The following is a 15,601-nucleotide window of genomic DNA, read 5'->3' on the forward strand; positions in this document are numbered from 1 at the left end:
CACAAGACTCACTGATTTATTAAGGCAGCCTGTTGTCATTGTAATTGCAACTGCTGTTTGCTAGCAAACCCTTGGAATAATTATCGTTGGTTTCAGTATCACACGCTGGGCTTCTTTGCTGTGCTGCTAAGCTGAAGCTCACATCAAAATTTAGAATCAAATATTTCTCTGAAGTTCCGCAACTGCACTGAGACCAGCAGACAGGATCACCAACAAGCTGCTTTATCTTTAGTGTAGTGTGCACGTGCAAGGTACTGCACTCAGAGTTATTTTGTGGTTTAAATTATAATCCACAAATAGGTCTTTTATGCGCTTGAGTTTGGATTTCAATGCAATATTGATAACTAGAAAGCACTTAATGATTAAAATGTAGCTTTATAAAGGTTCAAATGTTACTTTAAACCCGTGTTAATTGATTTTTTGGGGGGGGCAGTGCAACAAGTTTTAAACACAGCTGAGAGCTGATATAGCAAACGTATCAGCCAACAGTGGCTTATTCACACATCCAGCAGATACAGGGTAATGTAAGTCTAATACTCACTTTCTTTTCTGCTCTCTTCCAACCTCCTCTAACCCTTTGAGGAAAAAATATATGGCTGTTTACCTGCCAAATGCTCCATTGCACTCACCAGCTAACAGCAGCTAGCTTTGCCTGTCTGCTGTTTGGTGCTGAGCAGACAGTGTACACATTGTGGTTTATCAGAGCATTTTTGCTGAAAACAGCTGTCTGTTGTATCTGGAAAAGATGGGAGCGGCCAGACTGAACCAAAACAGTAAAGTTGCCGTCCAGAAAACCAGAACATTGAGTTATAAGATGCTGCAACTCCTTGTGGAGATGAGGGGAACTTCAGGGTATGATGATAATTTCTGTATCTGTGGCTTTATCACTGAGAGCTACCTCTTTTACATCATGTCATGTCATACATGTCATTTTATCCATTTTTAATACATTAATATGACATATATGTTAATTTAATACTTTTATCAGGATCCAAGTCTTTCAAAATGCACACAGATATTGAGATTCATATGGCAGAAAGGCTTTCATTTAATGCAAAGTTTGAATTTGCACCAGAAAAAACAAACACTCGGCCCATGACCTAACTTTCTACCAAATTTTATTAAAATATGCTGTCAAGCTGCTTAGATATCCTGAAGACAACTAAGAAAATAACCTGCTAACCTTTCCAAGCCTGCATTATTGTTTCCTGTGAGTGCATTTTGAATTTGTTAAAACCACTCAGGGGGGAGTGATCCTTTCCAGGGTGCTGTATGCATCCCTAATTCAAGAACACACAGGTGGTTAGATTGAAGTACATACAGAAAAATGTCGCTCATGGTGCAATATACCAGTATTAAAGAGATTATTTTTCGCCATCTACTGTACAGCTTCTTCATCCCGTGCCTTCTTGTGACAATATGTGACTTCACAACAATACTCTGCTGTTAGCACACAGCAGACTGCCTGTCAGTTTGAGTGGCCGTGGAGTATGCTAAGCTTTCAACTGACCAGAAGGCGTCTTTAGTCACTGCTCTTCTCATGTCACTCTGTCCTCCTCTCCAGAGCATATTTCACCACAGAACAAAGTTTCAGGCTGTGAATTCGTAACTTTGTCTGTTATGCAGTAATTACCACAAACAGAGAGATGAAAAGCAGGAGTTTCAGCCTGTGTGAGCCTTGTATATAAAGATTCTTGCATGTTTCCATTTGTGAGAATATTTGTCTCAGAATGCAGGTCTCCCTGGATCTGGGACAGAAAGGACAAAGGAAGCATGAACTTATCTCTATGTGCTTATGTATTCACGTCTTGGCTTGTAGGCTGCCGAGTGATGATCAGTGTAAACAGGGTTTAGGTGGGAGTGAATCTGTCACATGGCAAATCACTGGCAGAGCCCGTGTCTGAATCAACAGTTGCTGTAATGAAAGAGCAGGTGGCTTGCCATTTTTAATTCTCACTTAAATGGTTCCTAGACCAGTGTTTACTGAATATTCAAAGCCTTCTGTTACACTTCCAGAGACATCAGAGCTATGATCAGGAAATAAAGAGGGGCTGGAGGACCTTTTCACTTCTGGCATGTATTTTATTATAAAAGTGTTTTCATGTGAGGCATTTGGGGCATCTTTCTGCCATGCCATTCAGTAAATGGAATGAATTAGTAAAAGTTAAAACAGCAAAAGTTTGCTTTTATCAAGCATGTTAATGGTATTACACAAGAACTAACATGACCTTGATTATTTGTATTTATTCTGGATGAAGAAGACAAGCATTTTGCATTCACACATTACAGTACGTAACCTGTACTGGCCGAGAGGGCTGTAGCTTGACAGTAGGAATAAAGGCTGCTCCGGTGCTTTCAGACAGGTCCCTTAAGTAGCAAACCTTGTTGCCATGACTCCACATCAGCCCTATTGATGAACACGTGTGAAGCAGAAGGAATTTCTGCGTGGAAGGGTGGAAGGACGGCGAGCTCTTTCATAGTCATTTAAGCACAGCACTTGACGTAGAAAAACCCCTCGAGGCATCTCACCCCATTTCACTCCAGCAGTGCCTTTTTTTTTCTACTCTTTTTTTTCCCACTCCATGTTCCCTCCTCTGTTTCATTCTTTAAATAGGCCTCCTATAGACACACTATACAGTAAATAGAGGAAGCCACCTGTATGACATTAGGAGCACCTATTGTTAGACATACATTGATTGTTGAGTGTTACGAGCAGCTCTGCCATGTGACGGTCTGTATCAGTCTGCCTGAGACAGGAGGTTTTTGATTGCTAAGCAATTCTGCAGCACCATCTGGCCTAAAATGTAGCTGTGTTGGTGGTCGCTCTTGAGGTCTTGTGTAGTTATATTAAGGTGAGTATTCTTATATAAAGTATGGCTAAACATAAACACTAAACATCATAGTATAAGGCTGTTATGCTTTATTCTCCCTGTTGTCAACAAATCCCATTAATAGACCAAAACCAAAACAAAATGTGTCCCATTTCTCATTACTCTTTGCTCTTGCATTCAGCCCCAAGCCCATTCATTCCCTCTGGAGATGTAAAGCTTGAAAATATTTTTATTTTTTTTACTAAATCTGCTGAGCAATTTAGTTTTTAACAGATATAAATGACAGGAGTAAATAGTCCAATTCTCTGGGACTATTTTTAGATGTGGATTAAAACAGTTTGGTTTACAAGCAGTTATTTATTGCAGCAGGACAGCGGATGTGGGATTGACTCAAAATAAACTACAGTGACAAGGTTCATTGTAATGAAGGAAAACATAACACAGTGCAGCTGTGTAGCTCACTGCTGTATTTTTAGAAGTTTTTGAGTAGAAATTGAGGCTGTGGCTACACAGACGTTAATTGTTATTAGGATCAATTCAGTGTTGGTTTTGGTTGTCTGATGGGATTTGTGGACAGTAAGAAAAGTTTCATTTCAGTTGGGGTGGTGTCTTGTAGAACTTGTCAAGAAGTGTCAAGTTATTGTTTACAAATGCTGCTAAACACATGCAAGTCTGAAGCATTCAGACGTCCAGGTTTCACTTTAGTTGTCACAGCGGAAGCCTCTGTCGCATTGAGTGCAGAACAACAAGAGCAAAGCTCCTGTAGCCTCCACTGACAGCAGTGAAACCAAGTGTGACTGATGTGTAATTAAAATGCTTCTCACTAAAAACAAAAACTACACTTTAACGGGAACTGGCTGGGGAGGAGTCAGTACCAACTAACTTCAAAAATTAATGCTGAGTGGAAATCCTGTCTCAGCTTTTCAGGAGGAAAAAGATTTGTTTTATAGTCTGATCAATATGATTTTTTTATTTTGTTTGGTGAACCTCAAAAGCCAATGTGACTACATTTCCTTGAAAGTGCAATCTCTTGTATCATGCTTCATATATCATACATCTTACGACACATACCATATAGTATGTTATCGTCTTTCCTCATCCCTTTAGATACAATGTTTATTTTTTAAAAATCTGGATGCATAAAGGAAGCATGTAATCCTTCAAAATTAAGAGTCATATTGTGTCTCAGCTAATACCAATGTCTGTCAGTAGGTTTTGGGTGTGTACATTAGATAGGAACCCTGCTAATTGAAAGGGATGAGCCTGATCTTTTGGTATTTAGGAATTGTGATTAGCACAGTCACGGTGGCTTCTCAGTGGTTCCCAACCTCAGGGTCGCATTAATCTCAGGAGGTCACAAGATGATTAGAGGAGGAAAGGTGCTTTTATAAAAGTTATGGTTGTTTTTTCAGACTTTTCTGTATATTTCCACATTTTTATTGTGAAATATTTTATCATTTTCACAAATAATTTTTATAAAGAACAGGATGTTTAAATGATATTCATGAATGGTAACACCAGGTTTCTCGGGTTGTTCTGTTATTTTACAGTGCTCCATTATACTTTTTCCAGACGGTGGAATATAACAGAAGGAAGAAGGAAAACATTTAAATATAATAAGTGGTTTCCGTAGGCACTAGAATAGGAAAATGCTCAGTCTTCTATAGATATGATGCCAAAGGCTGGATGAGCAAATAGAAAGATCACCAGCTTTCTTGAAGTAACTGACAGGTGACTGTCAGAGGCACTGCAGTGGTCCAGTCAGCTAGAAGGCATATTCTATAACTGTGTAACATGCTCAATTTGAATCTGTCATAGCACTTTTATTTAATTAATTTCTGTCCTCCCTCTCTTTTGTCTTTGTCTACTATTGGATATGTAATAAATGAATGAAGAAATAAGAACATAGAAAGGCTAGAAATTACTTTTTACACTCTTAATAATTTAGGAAAGGTCAGTCTCACCATGCCTATAAATGCAACATCAGAGTGAGGTGTGAGTTGTGTTTTGACAGACTGCCACACTCAGGAACAGAGTTCACATCATGGTCCTGAATTTCCACAGAGAGCCTGTTTCATTCGTTCTGGCCCTAATTATGCAGAAAAAAAAAACAACAACAACAAAATTAAGGAGATTTGTCACCTTTTTGTCAAACAAAAAAATACCAACATGTAGAGAGAAGTGCTGAGGTCAGGAAGAGTTTCAGAAAGCTAAGTAAAATCAGGCCGTAGCCCAGTTTTCTCACTAGTCAGTAATGAATGTTGTTACACTATGAAGGACAAAGAGAAAGAGAGAGACAGACAGAGAGCTTCAATGGCCCTGGCAAAGTAATGGACCATACAGTTTATTTACATCAACAGGGAATCTGTGGAAGAAATTGACTATTAGTCAACGGTACAATAGGGAACAATTGTGTCATGTCTGCATCAATGAAACATGCCTGGGGCAGCTGTGTGTGTGTGTGTGTGTGTGTGTGTGTGTGTGTGTGTGTGTGTGTGTGTGTGTGTGTGTGTGTGTGTGTGTGTGTGGAGGAGCATGAAGTGCAGTTAGCTGTGATGCTAGCCAGGACTGGCGGTGCAGTGATAATGCCCAAGGCTTCACTGGCTGCTCTATGAGCTAGCAGCTCCACCTCAGTCTGCATTCAGTGACACTTATTGAGATGAAACTGGTGCTGGTGGCACCTCTGGTCTTATTCACTGTGTTGTTGAAAGTCCTGCTCTGATAGTGGCCATAACTATAAATGTGGACCATGCATTGAATTGCTCTTTGCAATTCTATTTGTAGGCTGTAGAAACAAACATTTCACCAGACAACAAGAGGACAGTGTTTTACTCGCTATTTGTGAGCACTTGTGGCCAATCAATACTATTTGTCCTGGCACGAGAGGCCTTTCCTCAGTGAGAAGGAGAGAAGATGGGCGGCCAACAAAGCTGCTAGTCCTGGAGGGGGTATATACATATCACATTCTTGATATTTAACTTGCCATCCTTCTGTACCGGAGCCCACAAGACAAGGAAATGAGCTGTGCATTTCCCCATACAGTGGTGCTGCTGAATGTCCTAGTTAGGACCGTTTAATATTAATGGCTAGAAGAAAGGTGTTGCTACAAAATGATGCTCACAGTGTTTAGGCAGCTGATGCAGTGTTCTTAACCCACTGGGAGCTTAGTGGGCCATAGCTTGAGCCCTGGAAGGCTTCCAGATGGAATAATAGGGGCAAACTGTGTAATAGTAGGAGATCTGAGGAGACTGTCCTCGTATTCCCTGTTGGTCCATTTGCTGCACTGTATGACTGGGTTCTACACTACTGAAGTAGCACAAAGGCCAGCAGGACCAGGTCAGAACTTCCAAAGAAAAGTAGAAGAAGAAGAGAGACACATACAACAGCCTCATGTGTCTTCATGTGCTTCTAAATATTAGTCCGTTCATTGTCGATTGATCTGTTTTCTTCTTGTGCAGCATGCTTTGACACTCTTGTTGTATGTGAAATGAATGAGCCTGAAGCCTGACATCCTGCAGTGAAACAACTTGGCTTTGAAACCGTTACCTGCATCAAACCACGACTGAAAAAAAAGCAACATCTTCCAGTGCAAAGAAATGTAATTAGCAACCCAAAATAGTGGAACCCTACTGTTTTTGTCAGGATTGTTGTTCTTGGTTCTCTGATTCAAAAAGGCCTCAACATCAGAAACCATGAGTTCTATAACAATCCAATTTGGTAGAGAACACACATCTTAAGCCTGTTTGGGAAAACAGCTTTAGATTTTGACAATAAGCCAAGGACCTTTTATGTCCTCCAAATTCTATGGCTCAACCACAATTCAAGTGCCTTGGTGGTTTTAATTTCTGTCATGATATAATTACATATCCTGTCTTGTCATTGGCTCTTTGTTCATCACAGATGATTCTGTTTTTACATGAAATATAGCATGGCTCTCCAAACAGGGAGTGAGATGTCACTATGCTAGTTTGCATTTTGGCCAATGTGTCGCTCAGCACAAATCAATTGCATGTTTGTTATGTCTCCACACCAACAACAGCTGTGGCCGGGCCGGAGGCATTATGTTTTCAGGTTGTCCGTCCCACTCTTGTGATCCGATATATCAAGATTGCCTTGAGGGAATGTCTTCAAATTTGGCACAAGCATCCACTTCAAATCGCAAATGACCCTGTGCTGTGTCCTCACAAAACATGTTTTTGGCCATAACTAAACAATTTCTATGATAATTATGACAAAATACACTTAATACCTTTTCAATTCCTTCCAAGTCTTCACTATGAACGTTATATGAGTCTGGACAAACATGGAAACTGCAATTTGACTGGTTGGCATATAATCATAGTTGTAATTCAATAATGTGAATAATCTGATGGCTGATAGTGATGCCACTAAAGAGGGCGCTGAGATTTGAAAGCATCATCTGTATTTTGTGTCTATGTCAAGTCATTTTGCTGCTCAGTAAAAGCCAATGTCCACTTATAGCTGTTACTCTTTTGTGGGTGTGTGTTTTGACTGTGTTTTTCTTTGTGTCTCTTTTCCATTCAGTGCCCTGATTCAGCATGCAAGCAGGATCTGCTGGCCTACCTGCAAAGAATTGCCTTGTACTGTCATCAGCTCAACATTTGCAGCAAGGTGAAAGCTGAGGTTCAGAACCTGGGAGGGGAGCTCATCGTGTCTGGGGTAAGTCTGTCCACACAGAGCGGCACATGACCAGCTTCATTATCACTGATGCTCTTGATAGGCTTTTAGACTTGAGTCACTAGACTTGGTTAATTTAAGACAATTTTTATGCTGTGCACTGCGGGTGGGCAAACCTTTTAGTTCAAGGTCAGGATTAAGCTTGGAAGACCAGATGAAGGGTCATGCATATTAAGGCTGATGCAATTATTTCAGACCGATTACTATCTAATAATACCAGAAAGATGCACCGCAGGCTTTTTTTTCCATTTCTATTTTTTATGCCTCATGAACCCTATTATCACTGCTCAAAGTAAAATCAGACAGTTATCCCACATTGCTTGCACTTGGCATTTAAACCTTTCATCATTTTTTTTTCCAACGTACAGAAACTATATGTTCAATGTTTAGCAATGAAACACAAACAAGACAAATTTTAATCTTAAAAATATTATTTTATTCCTTGAAAGATAAAGAGGACACATGATACTGTATATTTGCTGCATATTCTCTATTTCAAAACGTAGTATTAATGAAAAAATATTGATTAGTTTGATCTCCTAGTAATATGTCATCTATCCTACCAAATCCACCTGCACAGCTAATAGATGTCTATATGAAGGGATTTCATCTCTTCATAAAGCTAGGAAATACTTGTTCAAACCAAAGGAAAGTTATTCGATACATGTTCCAGCTGCAGTCACATGTAGCTGTCACATGGTTTTCATTTTAAAGAGAAAAGTTCTCTATCAGCATAATCATGTGGTGAACTGTAATTCCCTCTAAAACTTGATCACGCAATAAACTTTTAGCTCTCTTTATTGATCTGTGTCGTTGCAACTTTTGCCACTGCTGTGTGTGTGTGTGTGTGTGTGTGTGTGTGTGTGTGTGTGTGTGTGTGTGTGTGTGTGTGTGTGTGTGTGTGTGCGCGCGCGCGTGTGTCCCCTATACGGTGACCTTATTAAACCTTATTAAACTGATAATATGGATATTAAGTCAATTTTCATTCACAAATCGCAAGTTAGCGTTTTACAATCTTTATAGCACATGAGACCCTCCGTCCTTAGACCCTCAATTTGGATAAGGAAGTGGAGAAAGAAAGAAAATGGAGAAACCTCGGGAAGGACAGAGGAGGGATCCCTCTTCCAGGCCAGACAGACATGCTGTAGAGTACAATGATCCATATTAAATACATTTTCATAACTGTCTTCAGTTCAGTTTTCAAAACCTCACAATGTACACAATATAACAACATAATTAAAATTTGTAGAACTTTAAAAGAAAGTCCAGTTCTAACTTAAAGTGGACAAAAAAGCTTTACCATTCTCTCTATCTGTCAATATCCTGAATTTAGGTATCAGATTTTTTATTCAGGAGAGAAAAAATGGAATCAGTACATTCCCACTGTTTTATCTGTAAAGAATTTCCTTATTAACTGTCTTAGTCTGATTTCTTCTTCTAATTAAAATCAGACTTGGCTTTTATTTTTGCTTTGGATTTTCTTGCATCTTGTGCTGCTACAGTTCTTCATGATTTCTCAGGACTCTATTATAGTTTGTCTCACATGAGATATGTAAGCCCTGCTGAGATTTTAACCTTTTCATGGTGGCCAGCTGGAGTCCACACTCATTAAATCTGCACAGTTGACTCGTCTCGGCATGGGGTAGGAGGAGGCCCACTGGCCACCGACCCTTAAATGTCAGCCAAACAAAACAGACGGAGACAGAGGTACACCTGACCCCTGCCTCTGCTAATTAAGAACTGCTAAAGTAAGATGTCATATAGCGATGGCCATGTTTGTATCCTGCTTAATTGCTAGTTGCAGCACAGACCTCCTAAGTGCTCTGTGTAGCTAATATGTCCTAATGTTCTTGTTGAGTGCACAGACCCTGGTGAAGAATGATGTATATGGGATTTTTCCTTTAACAGGTAAACTTTTTCACTTGACTCTAAGTGTTTCTCTCTCTTTCCCCTCCAACTGTCCTTGCCCTCTCATAGCTGGATAGTGCCACCTCCCTGATCCAAGCGGCCAAGAACCTAATGAACGCAGTGGTGCTGACTGTAAAGGCATCTTATGTAGCCTCCACCAAGTACCAGAAGGTGTACGGCACAGCAGCGGTTAACTCACCTGTGGTGTCTTGGCGCATGAAGGCCCCTGAGAAGAAGCCGCTGGTAAAAAGGGAGAAACCCGAGGAGTGCCAGACACGTGTGCGACGAGGCTCCCAGAAGAAACACATCTCCCCTGTCCAGGCCCTCAGCGAATTCAAGGCCATGGACTCCTTCTAAGAAAAAAAGAAAGAAAAAGAAAAAACGTCGTGCTTACCCAAGAAAAACAACAAAACATGACGCTGACGAGTTGAAGAAAAAGTCCCTTTTTACATTGTGTTAACCCACCTCTGTTTGTGCTTGGTGACACCTCAGGAGGACTACAGTACATATTAAACTGCCACACTGCGGCTCCTGTGAACACTGTGGGCCTCGAGGCTCGCAGACAGACAGCACACACCCAACACTATTTATCGATCTTATTGTAGCTTAATATGTGAGATCCAAAATGTGACACAAACACAACTACTTTTGAAAATATGGGAGTTTAAAAAAAAAGAAACATATCAGAGGAGGAAGAGTGGCATTTTAAAAATTTGTGGCAGTTGATGTTCTAGCTATATCATTAACGTGCTACTGACTGGCTGCTTGTATACACATTTAAACTGTCTGAATGGAAATCCTGAATGGTTCAGTAGAGGAGTTATTATAAAGGGAATATATCAGTGTTGGTATGTTCCCCCTTGATATTTTTTTTTTCAATTTGAATGTTAACCTGTAGTGCTAGGAATAACTTATGTTTAAGATACCTGGAAGTGTCGGCATCCAAGTAGTTTCCTTGTTCCTGATGATTATAATAATAATCCATACGGCGTGTTTTCCAAAGCACACTTATGGTATATTGTATTGCCTTTTTAAATTCATTTATTTAATTATTACATCACTAACTATGATGACCTTGATTGGAAGTTGTGTAGCGTATAAATATAGACAGAGAGGTTTGACTAGTTGTGGTTTGCTCAGAGAATAGAAATCCCTGCATACAGTACCTTTATATTCACCCTTCTCTAATAAATCCCTCAACTTGACCCTCCAAGTTTCATGTGTCTTTCTTGCTGTCATATTCGCAGCACTCTGCAGCGGCTACTTCATCAATCTGTGAGTGAGTATCATAGCAGTGATTGCTTTTATTAATCTGAACAATCTGACATAATCATTACAGATTACCATGCAAGATGAAAAGATTCCAGGAGAGAAAAAAAAAATCTATTAGTACTGAAAGCTTACAAGAAAAGGCATATTGATTCAGGGTCACAGGTGAAGGCCCATTACTCCACTGTTACTTGAGATAATTAGTCATAGGTCAGCACTGTTAGTGCCATCTTTGTGATATTTTACCAGATCCGCCACACCTGCCATGTTTTTTATGTACTGTATATGATACTTTCTAGACATATTATCTGTGTGGCTCTGACACCAGTGTTGGTCAGTCTGTCTGTTGGTCCTTCACTTTGGTCAAGACTGAAATATCTCAATATCTATCAGATTGGTTGCCATGAAATTCTGTACAGACATTCATATTCCCCACAGGAATCCAAATCACAATATGGTGATCTCCTGACTTTTCTTCTTGTGCTGCTATGGGGTTGACATTTGTGGTTTCTCAAGTATCTCACATCTGGTACAAACATTCATGATCCCCAGAGGATGAACTGTAATAACTTTGGTGATCACTTAACTCATCCATCACCATCATCAGGTCAACATTTCAAGTGGTTGAAAACTTTGGCTCATGACAAAATACCTGTAAAACTAATGACATTCCCATCAGCGTCTTCGGTACTTTGTGTTTAGACAGTCTTATGTTGTGTCTGAAATCATTCCCTATTTACTATAGTGTGCACTATCTACAAATACCCTCCCTTATTTTATTTGAGTGTCTGACTCTCTAGTGTGAAATTTAAAAACTATGAAAAAAAATGATGTTTATAACTTGTACACTGACATTTATACATGAGTGCCCCAAATCTGTGTGTCTAGTGTATATTGGAAGTAGTGACTGAGTGAATTAGGGGGTGATTTCAAACATGGGCCAAGTGTGGTCATAGTGATCACAGTTCCTTAAAACTGTTTGGTAGATTGCCATCCATCAATTTAGCAGTTAAAGCTGTGTATGTTTCTCACGGCCTCAAAGTTAACTGCTGAGTCTGTGTCAGGTATATAAGCCAGCATTGACCACTGAAGTCCTTGTCAATCTCTCTTAAGCCTGCTGAGTTGTTGAGGGAAGGACAGGAGTGTTGGTGAAAGAAGAAGAGCCTTGAGAGAGCTGGGACTCAACAGAAGTCTGAAACATCACCAGTCAGCATGAAAGAAACCCCAGGAATGCTCTGGGCTCTCAATATAGAAGTCTGAGATCTCTAAAGGCAAAGAGTCATCGGTGTGCACTCTACAATTGTGACGCTTATATAGCTTGTCTGGTCTTTGGGAAAACACTGAGACCTGGCTTCAACCTTGCTTCATGCCAAGTGGTTCCAGTGAATTAGTTCATTTTTCAAAGACAGCACAATGCATTCCTTTTAGAAAAGCTCAATCAAGCCCCTACAGGCATCACTGGCACACCCTCTCATCAAAGCGTGGAGAGCAAATCAATTGATTGCTTAACATGACCTTGAACTCTCATGAATCAAATCAAAAGCAACGACAAGTATAATTGTCCCAATAGCTGCTCATGCAACACTAGATTAGGTAATTCAGTGGTTTAGTCACCGATAAGGAATAAGGTTCTTTGTGTATCCACATTGTCCCACTAATGACCATTAAACACAACAGGCATCAGGCATTCGTGCATCTCCAAAGTACCCTGTGTTTAGGAAACAGGGCCATGGGGGAGAAGTTGTAACACGGTCCACTTAATGGAGGGATTAATTCCTGACTGTGGTGCTGTCTAACTACAATAATCCCTGTGTGTATCCATCTCTACCATCCAAATAAAACATGACATATTGGCTGAGAGCCTGTTCTCTTTTAAAATTAAAAAGAAATAATTAAAAAGAAATAATGACGGTAGCAGAAATGCCACTGCAGAGTAGGATATTAATACTTTGATTTGAGAGATGTCTACAAGGGATGTGCTGTATTAAAAGGATTAAAACAGAGTTCTAATCTAGTTAAACAAACCTCCCTCAGACCAACTATAAAAATAGACGGAGAGGAAAATGACTTAAAAGTCCCAGAGGCAGAATGGTGATGAACAGCATACAACCAGCTGCTGCAATATGGTTTTTGGCTTTCAGTCTCTGGTGTCAGGTGCCTTCTGACACTGAACACACAGGAGACTCTGCCATCTGCACAGATGGACATCAATGCTGTAAAGTGTCCTCTTTTATGGCTGCAGTTGTTTTATAACACAAAATGAAAATTAAATCAGAGCAAATGGAGTTGAATCATCTTTAGGTGACCTGATGACTGTCTTCTTTAACCCATTCACCAAGTTTTGGAAGATGTAAAGGTTATCATCTGAACATAAACATTTTTGAGAGATAGCTGACGCATTTTTAGCTCTAAAGCAGAGGCGCAGATTTTTAGTTTTATTTAGGTTCCTTCATATGGCCAAAATCATTGGTGATACAAGGCATGTAAGTAAATATTTTGCAGTGGACGAATAATTTCAGTTTGAAACCATCGACATGTTACTACAGATTCATTGCGGTGGGGAGAGACCGGAAATTTCTTGATCTCATCTGAATGCTGGACTATGCTTTGCAATGGTCCGGGTAACACATACACACACACACTCACACATGCACATTGCTCATTCTGAAGCCTTGTGCCAGTAATTCCTTTTGCATGCTTCCTTCTTCTCTAACTCAACTCCTTGAATGTGTCTGAGGAGGTCAAGTGGGCATGGCATTTCAGTGTGGCTGCCCAGATTCAGACTCCTCTGTCTGACTCATTCTATGTTTTCAATCTGAAAATCCAGACTGGGGGGATGTAAATGGTTTCTGGCCGTACAGCCAATGATTAAAGCAAAAATGTGATCCTGGTAGACGGTCGATAATCCGACCATTCCCCCGGCACAATGTCTCTATCTCTCTGAGAATATGAAAAGGTCCCACAAGCACAGGCCGGGGCATTCACAGCTGAGAAAAGTCTTTAGGCTTGGTTGCACTGACACAGAAAAATTCATCCTCACATCTTTGCAAAATATTTAATTCAAAAAGCTTGGTAACGTGGAGACTTGGAGAACAAGTAGCTGCAAGTCATAAGTGCTAGTATACCAACAATCTAAGAACATGCTTGTGCTAATCAGTCAATAGCTCCCCACGCTTCTTTCTATTTTCTCCTCACTGTGCCATTCTCTCCCCCTGAGGCATTTCACTCTTAAGATTGTACATATTTAATTTGATAAACAGATATTAAAGAGGGCAGAACAAAACTTCAAGATAACAGTTAGGTGTTAGCTAGCAAGCGTGTTAGCTTTGTAGCTAAAGTTACACAATTTATTTATAAAATACCTAATTGTTCCATCAACACCCCTCTCATAACTTTCTACAACCATTACTCTTGTGTGGAGCAGTTTATGACAGAGAAGCTTAAAGTGTACTGCTAAGTTACAATTCCATTCGATTCCGATTGCTGCCAGCGCAAACTTCAGGTTTTAATCCTGATGTGATTTGGCCTCTACTCCTGCATGTTCAAATCTCACTACTCTTCAAAAGGAAAATTTTCCTTCTCAAAGTCCTGAAGATCTCAGTGTTTCATTTCTTCACCATATACTTGCCTTTCTAATGTAACTGACTTTGATTAACATTTCTGTGTGATGTTTGCAATGTAGGTTGAAAAAAAAATGTTTTAAGTTTGCAGTTCAGCACATTAAAACACAATGGAAATAATAGACAAAGTACAATATTCTATCATTATTTACAGAATAGTCCGCATTCATATCAATGTGTACATATTGTAGGCCTACATCAGGTTGCACACTGCGATGCTCTTGCAGCTCACAGTCTCACTTTAAAACCATATGCTATAATCAGGATATATTCATATTCATAATCCTTCCTATCAGCACATTGTTTAAGTAAATTTGCAGTTTACAGCAAATTTTTAGAATATGTGGCTATGACTAAAAACTGAGGAAATAGATTCCCATGTTAAAATAACCAACTCTGTTTGACAAAGTCTGTTTGACTTTGATTTGCACAAACTCAAACATAGGCATATGATTTTATTTTACATTTTGGTCCTGCAGCATCATCCTCCTCCACAGAAGCCTTCATAATGTGCACAGATATGTTGAACAGGTGTTGTAAAACCACAGCTGGCTAGCTGGTACAAGTTCAGTGCACTCTGGATGCTGTCAGCGGCTGCTGCCTTGCTTGGGCAGAACCTCCCCAATTACCTTCTCACCTGGATGGCAGTGATGGACAGTCGAGGGGGGGGGCACAGTGCTGTCTCCAAGTGTAATGGACAGTATACTGTTGGGTGAAGGGTTTGGATGGGGACCAAGGCCATAGTGTTGTGTTGACCTTTAGAGTGATGGACAGTTTGGGAATGGGGGGCTGTTATTTTGTCAGTTTCACTCGTGTCAGTGAAGGATGGAAGTAGGTTGAGAGATGGCCAGTGTGAGTGAGGGGTAGGTGACTGTAAGTGAGGTCCCATTAGAGCTGTGTGTCGAGGTGGGCGGTGATACCTGGCCTGGGGTTCTTCCTGTCACACCTTCTGAAAAACAGGTTTAAAAAAGGTTGACAAGACTGGTGTGCATGTGGCATGTTGATTTGCTTCTCGCAGTGACAGCATAAGCAACTTGACCACAGGCTGTTTATTCATTATCAACTTAATATTATGACGGTAAAGAGTATTCTGAATTATAAAATGAACTGTAAAAACTTAACTTTCTGATTTGATTAGTTCATTCACAAACTGAGAATTCACCACCTGTCTTCCATATACACTTGTTTTGACTGGCTCATAATTACAGTGTTCGATTAGCACATTTAGGCTGTTTATCAGTGATGAGTCTTAGCAATAAACAGATGAATTAATTG

The 15,601-nt window shown here is 40.0% G+C and overlaps 1 protein-coding gene across 3 annotated transcripts in view; it reads left to right on the plus strand.

The window, feature by feature from the left end:
* Positions 1-10,629, plus strand: part of ctnna2 (catenin alpha 2) — a 314,274-nt gene extending 303,645 nt beyond the window's left edge. For all 3 annotated transcript variants that reach the window (XM_022758453.1, XM_022758454.1, XM_022758455.1), the window contains 2 exons: positions 7,377-7,511; positions 9,507-10,629. In XM_022758453.1, the coding sequence (XP_022614174.1) occupies positions 7,377-7,511; positions 9,507-9,794 (423 nt within the window). In that variant the 3' untranslated portion in view covers positions 9,795-10,629. The remainder of the gene's footprint in view (positions 1-7,376; positions 7,512-9,506) is intronic.
* The last annotated feature ends 4,972 nt before the right edge of the window (positions 10,630-15,601 follow it).

The sequence above is a fragment of the Seriola dumerili genome, unplaced genomic scaffold (genome assembly GCF_002260705.1).
Source record: "Seriola dumerili isolate Sdu_G_001 unplaced genomic scaffold, Sdu_1.0 BDQW01000301.1, whole genome shotgun sequence".
Taxonomy (NCBI): domain Eukaryota; kingdom Metazoa; phylum Chordata; class Actinopteri; order Carangiformes; family Carangidae; genus Seriola; species Seriola dumerili.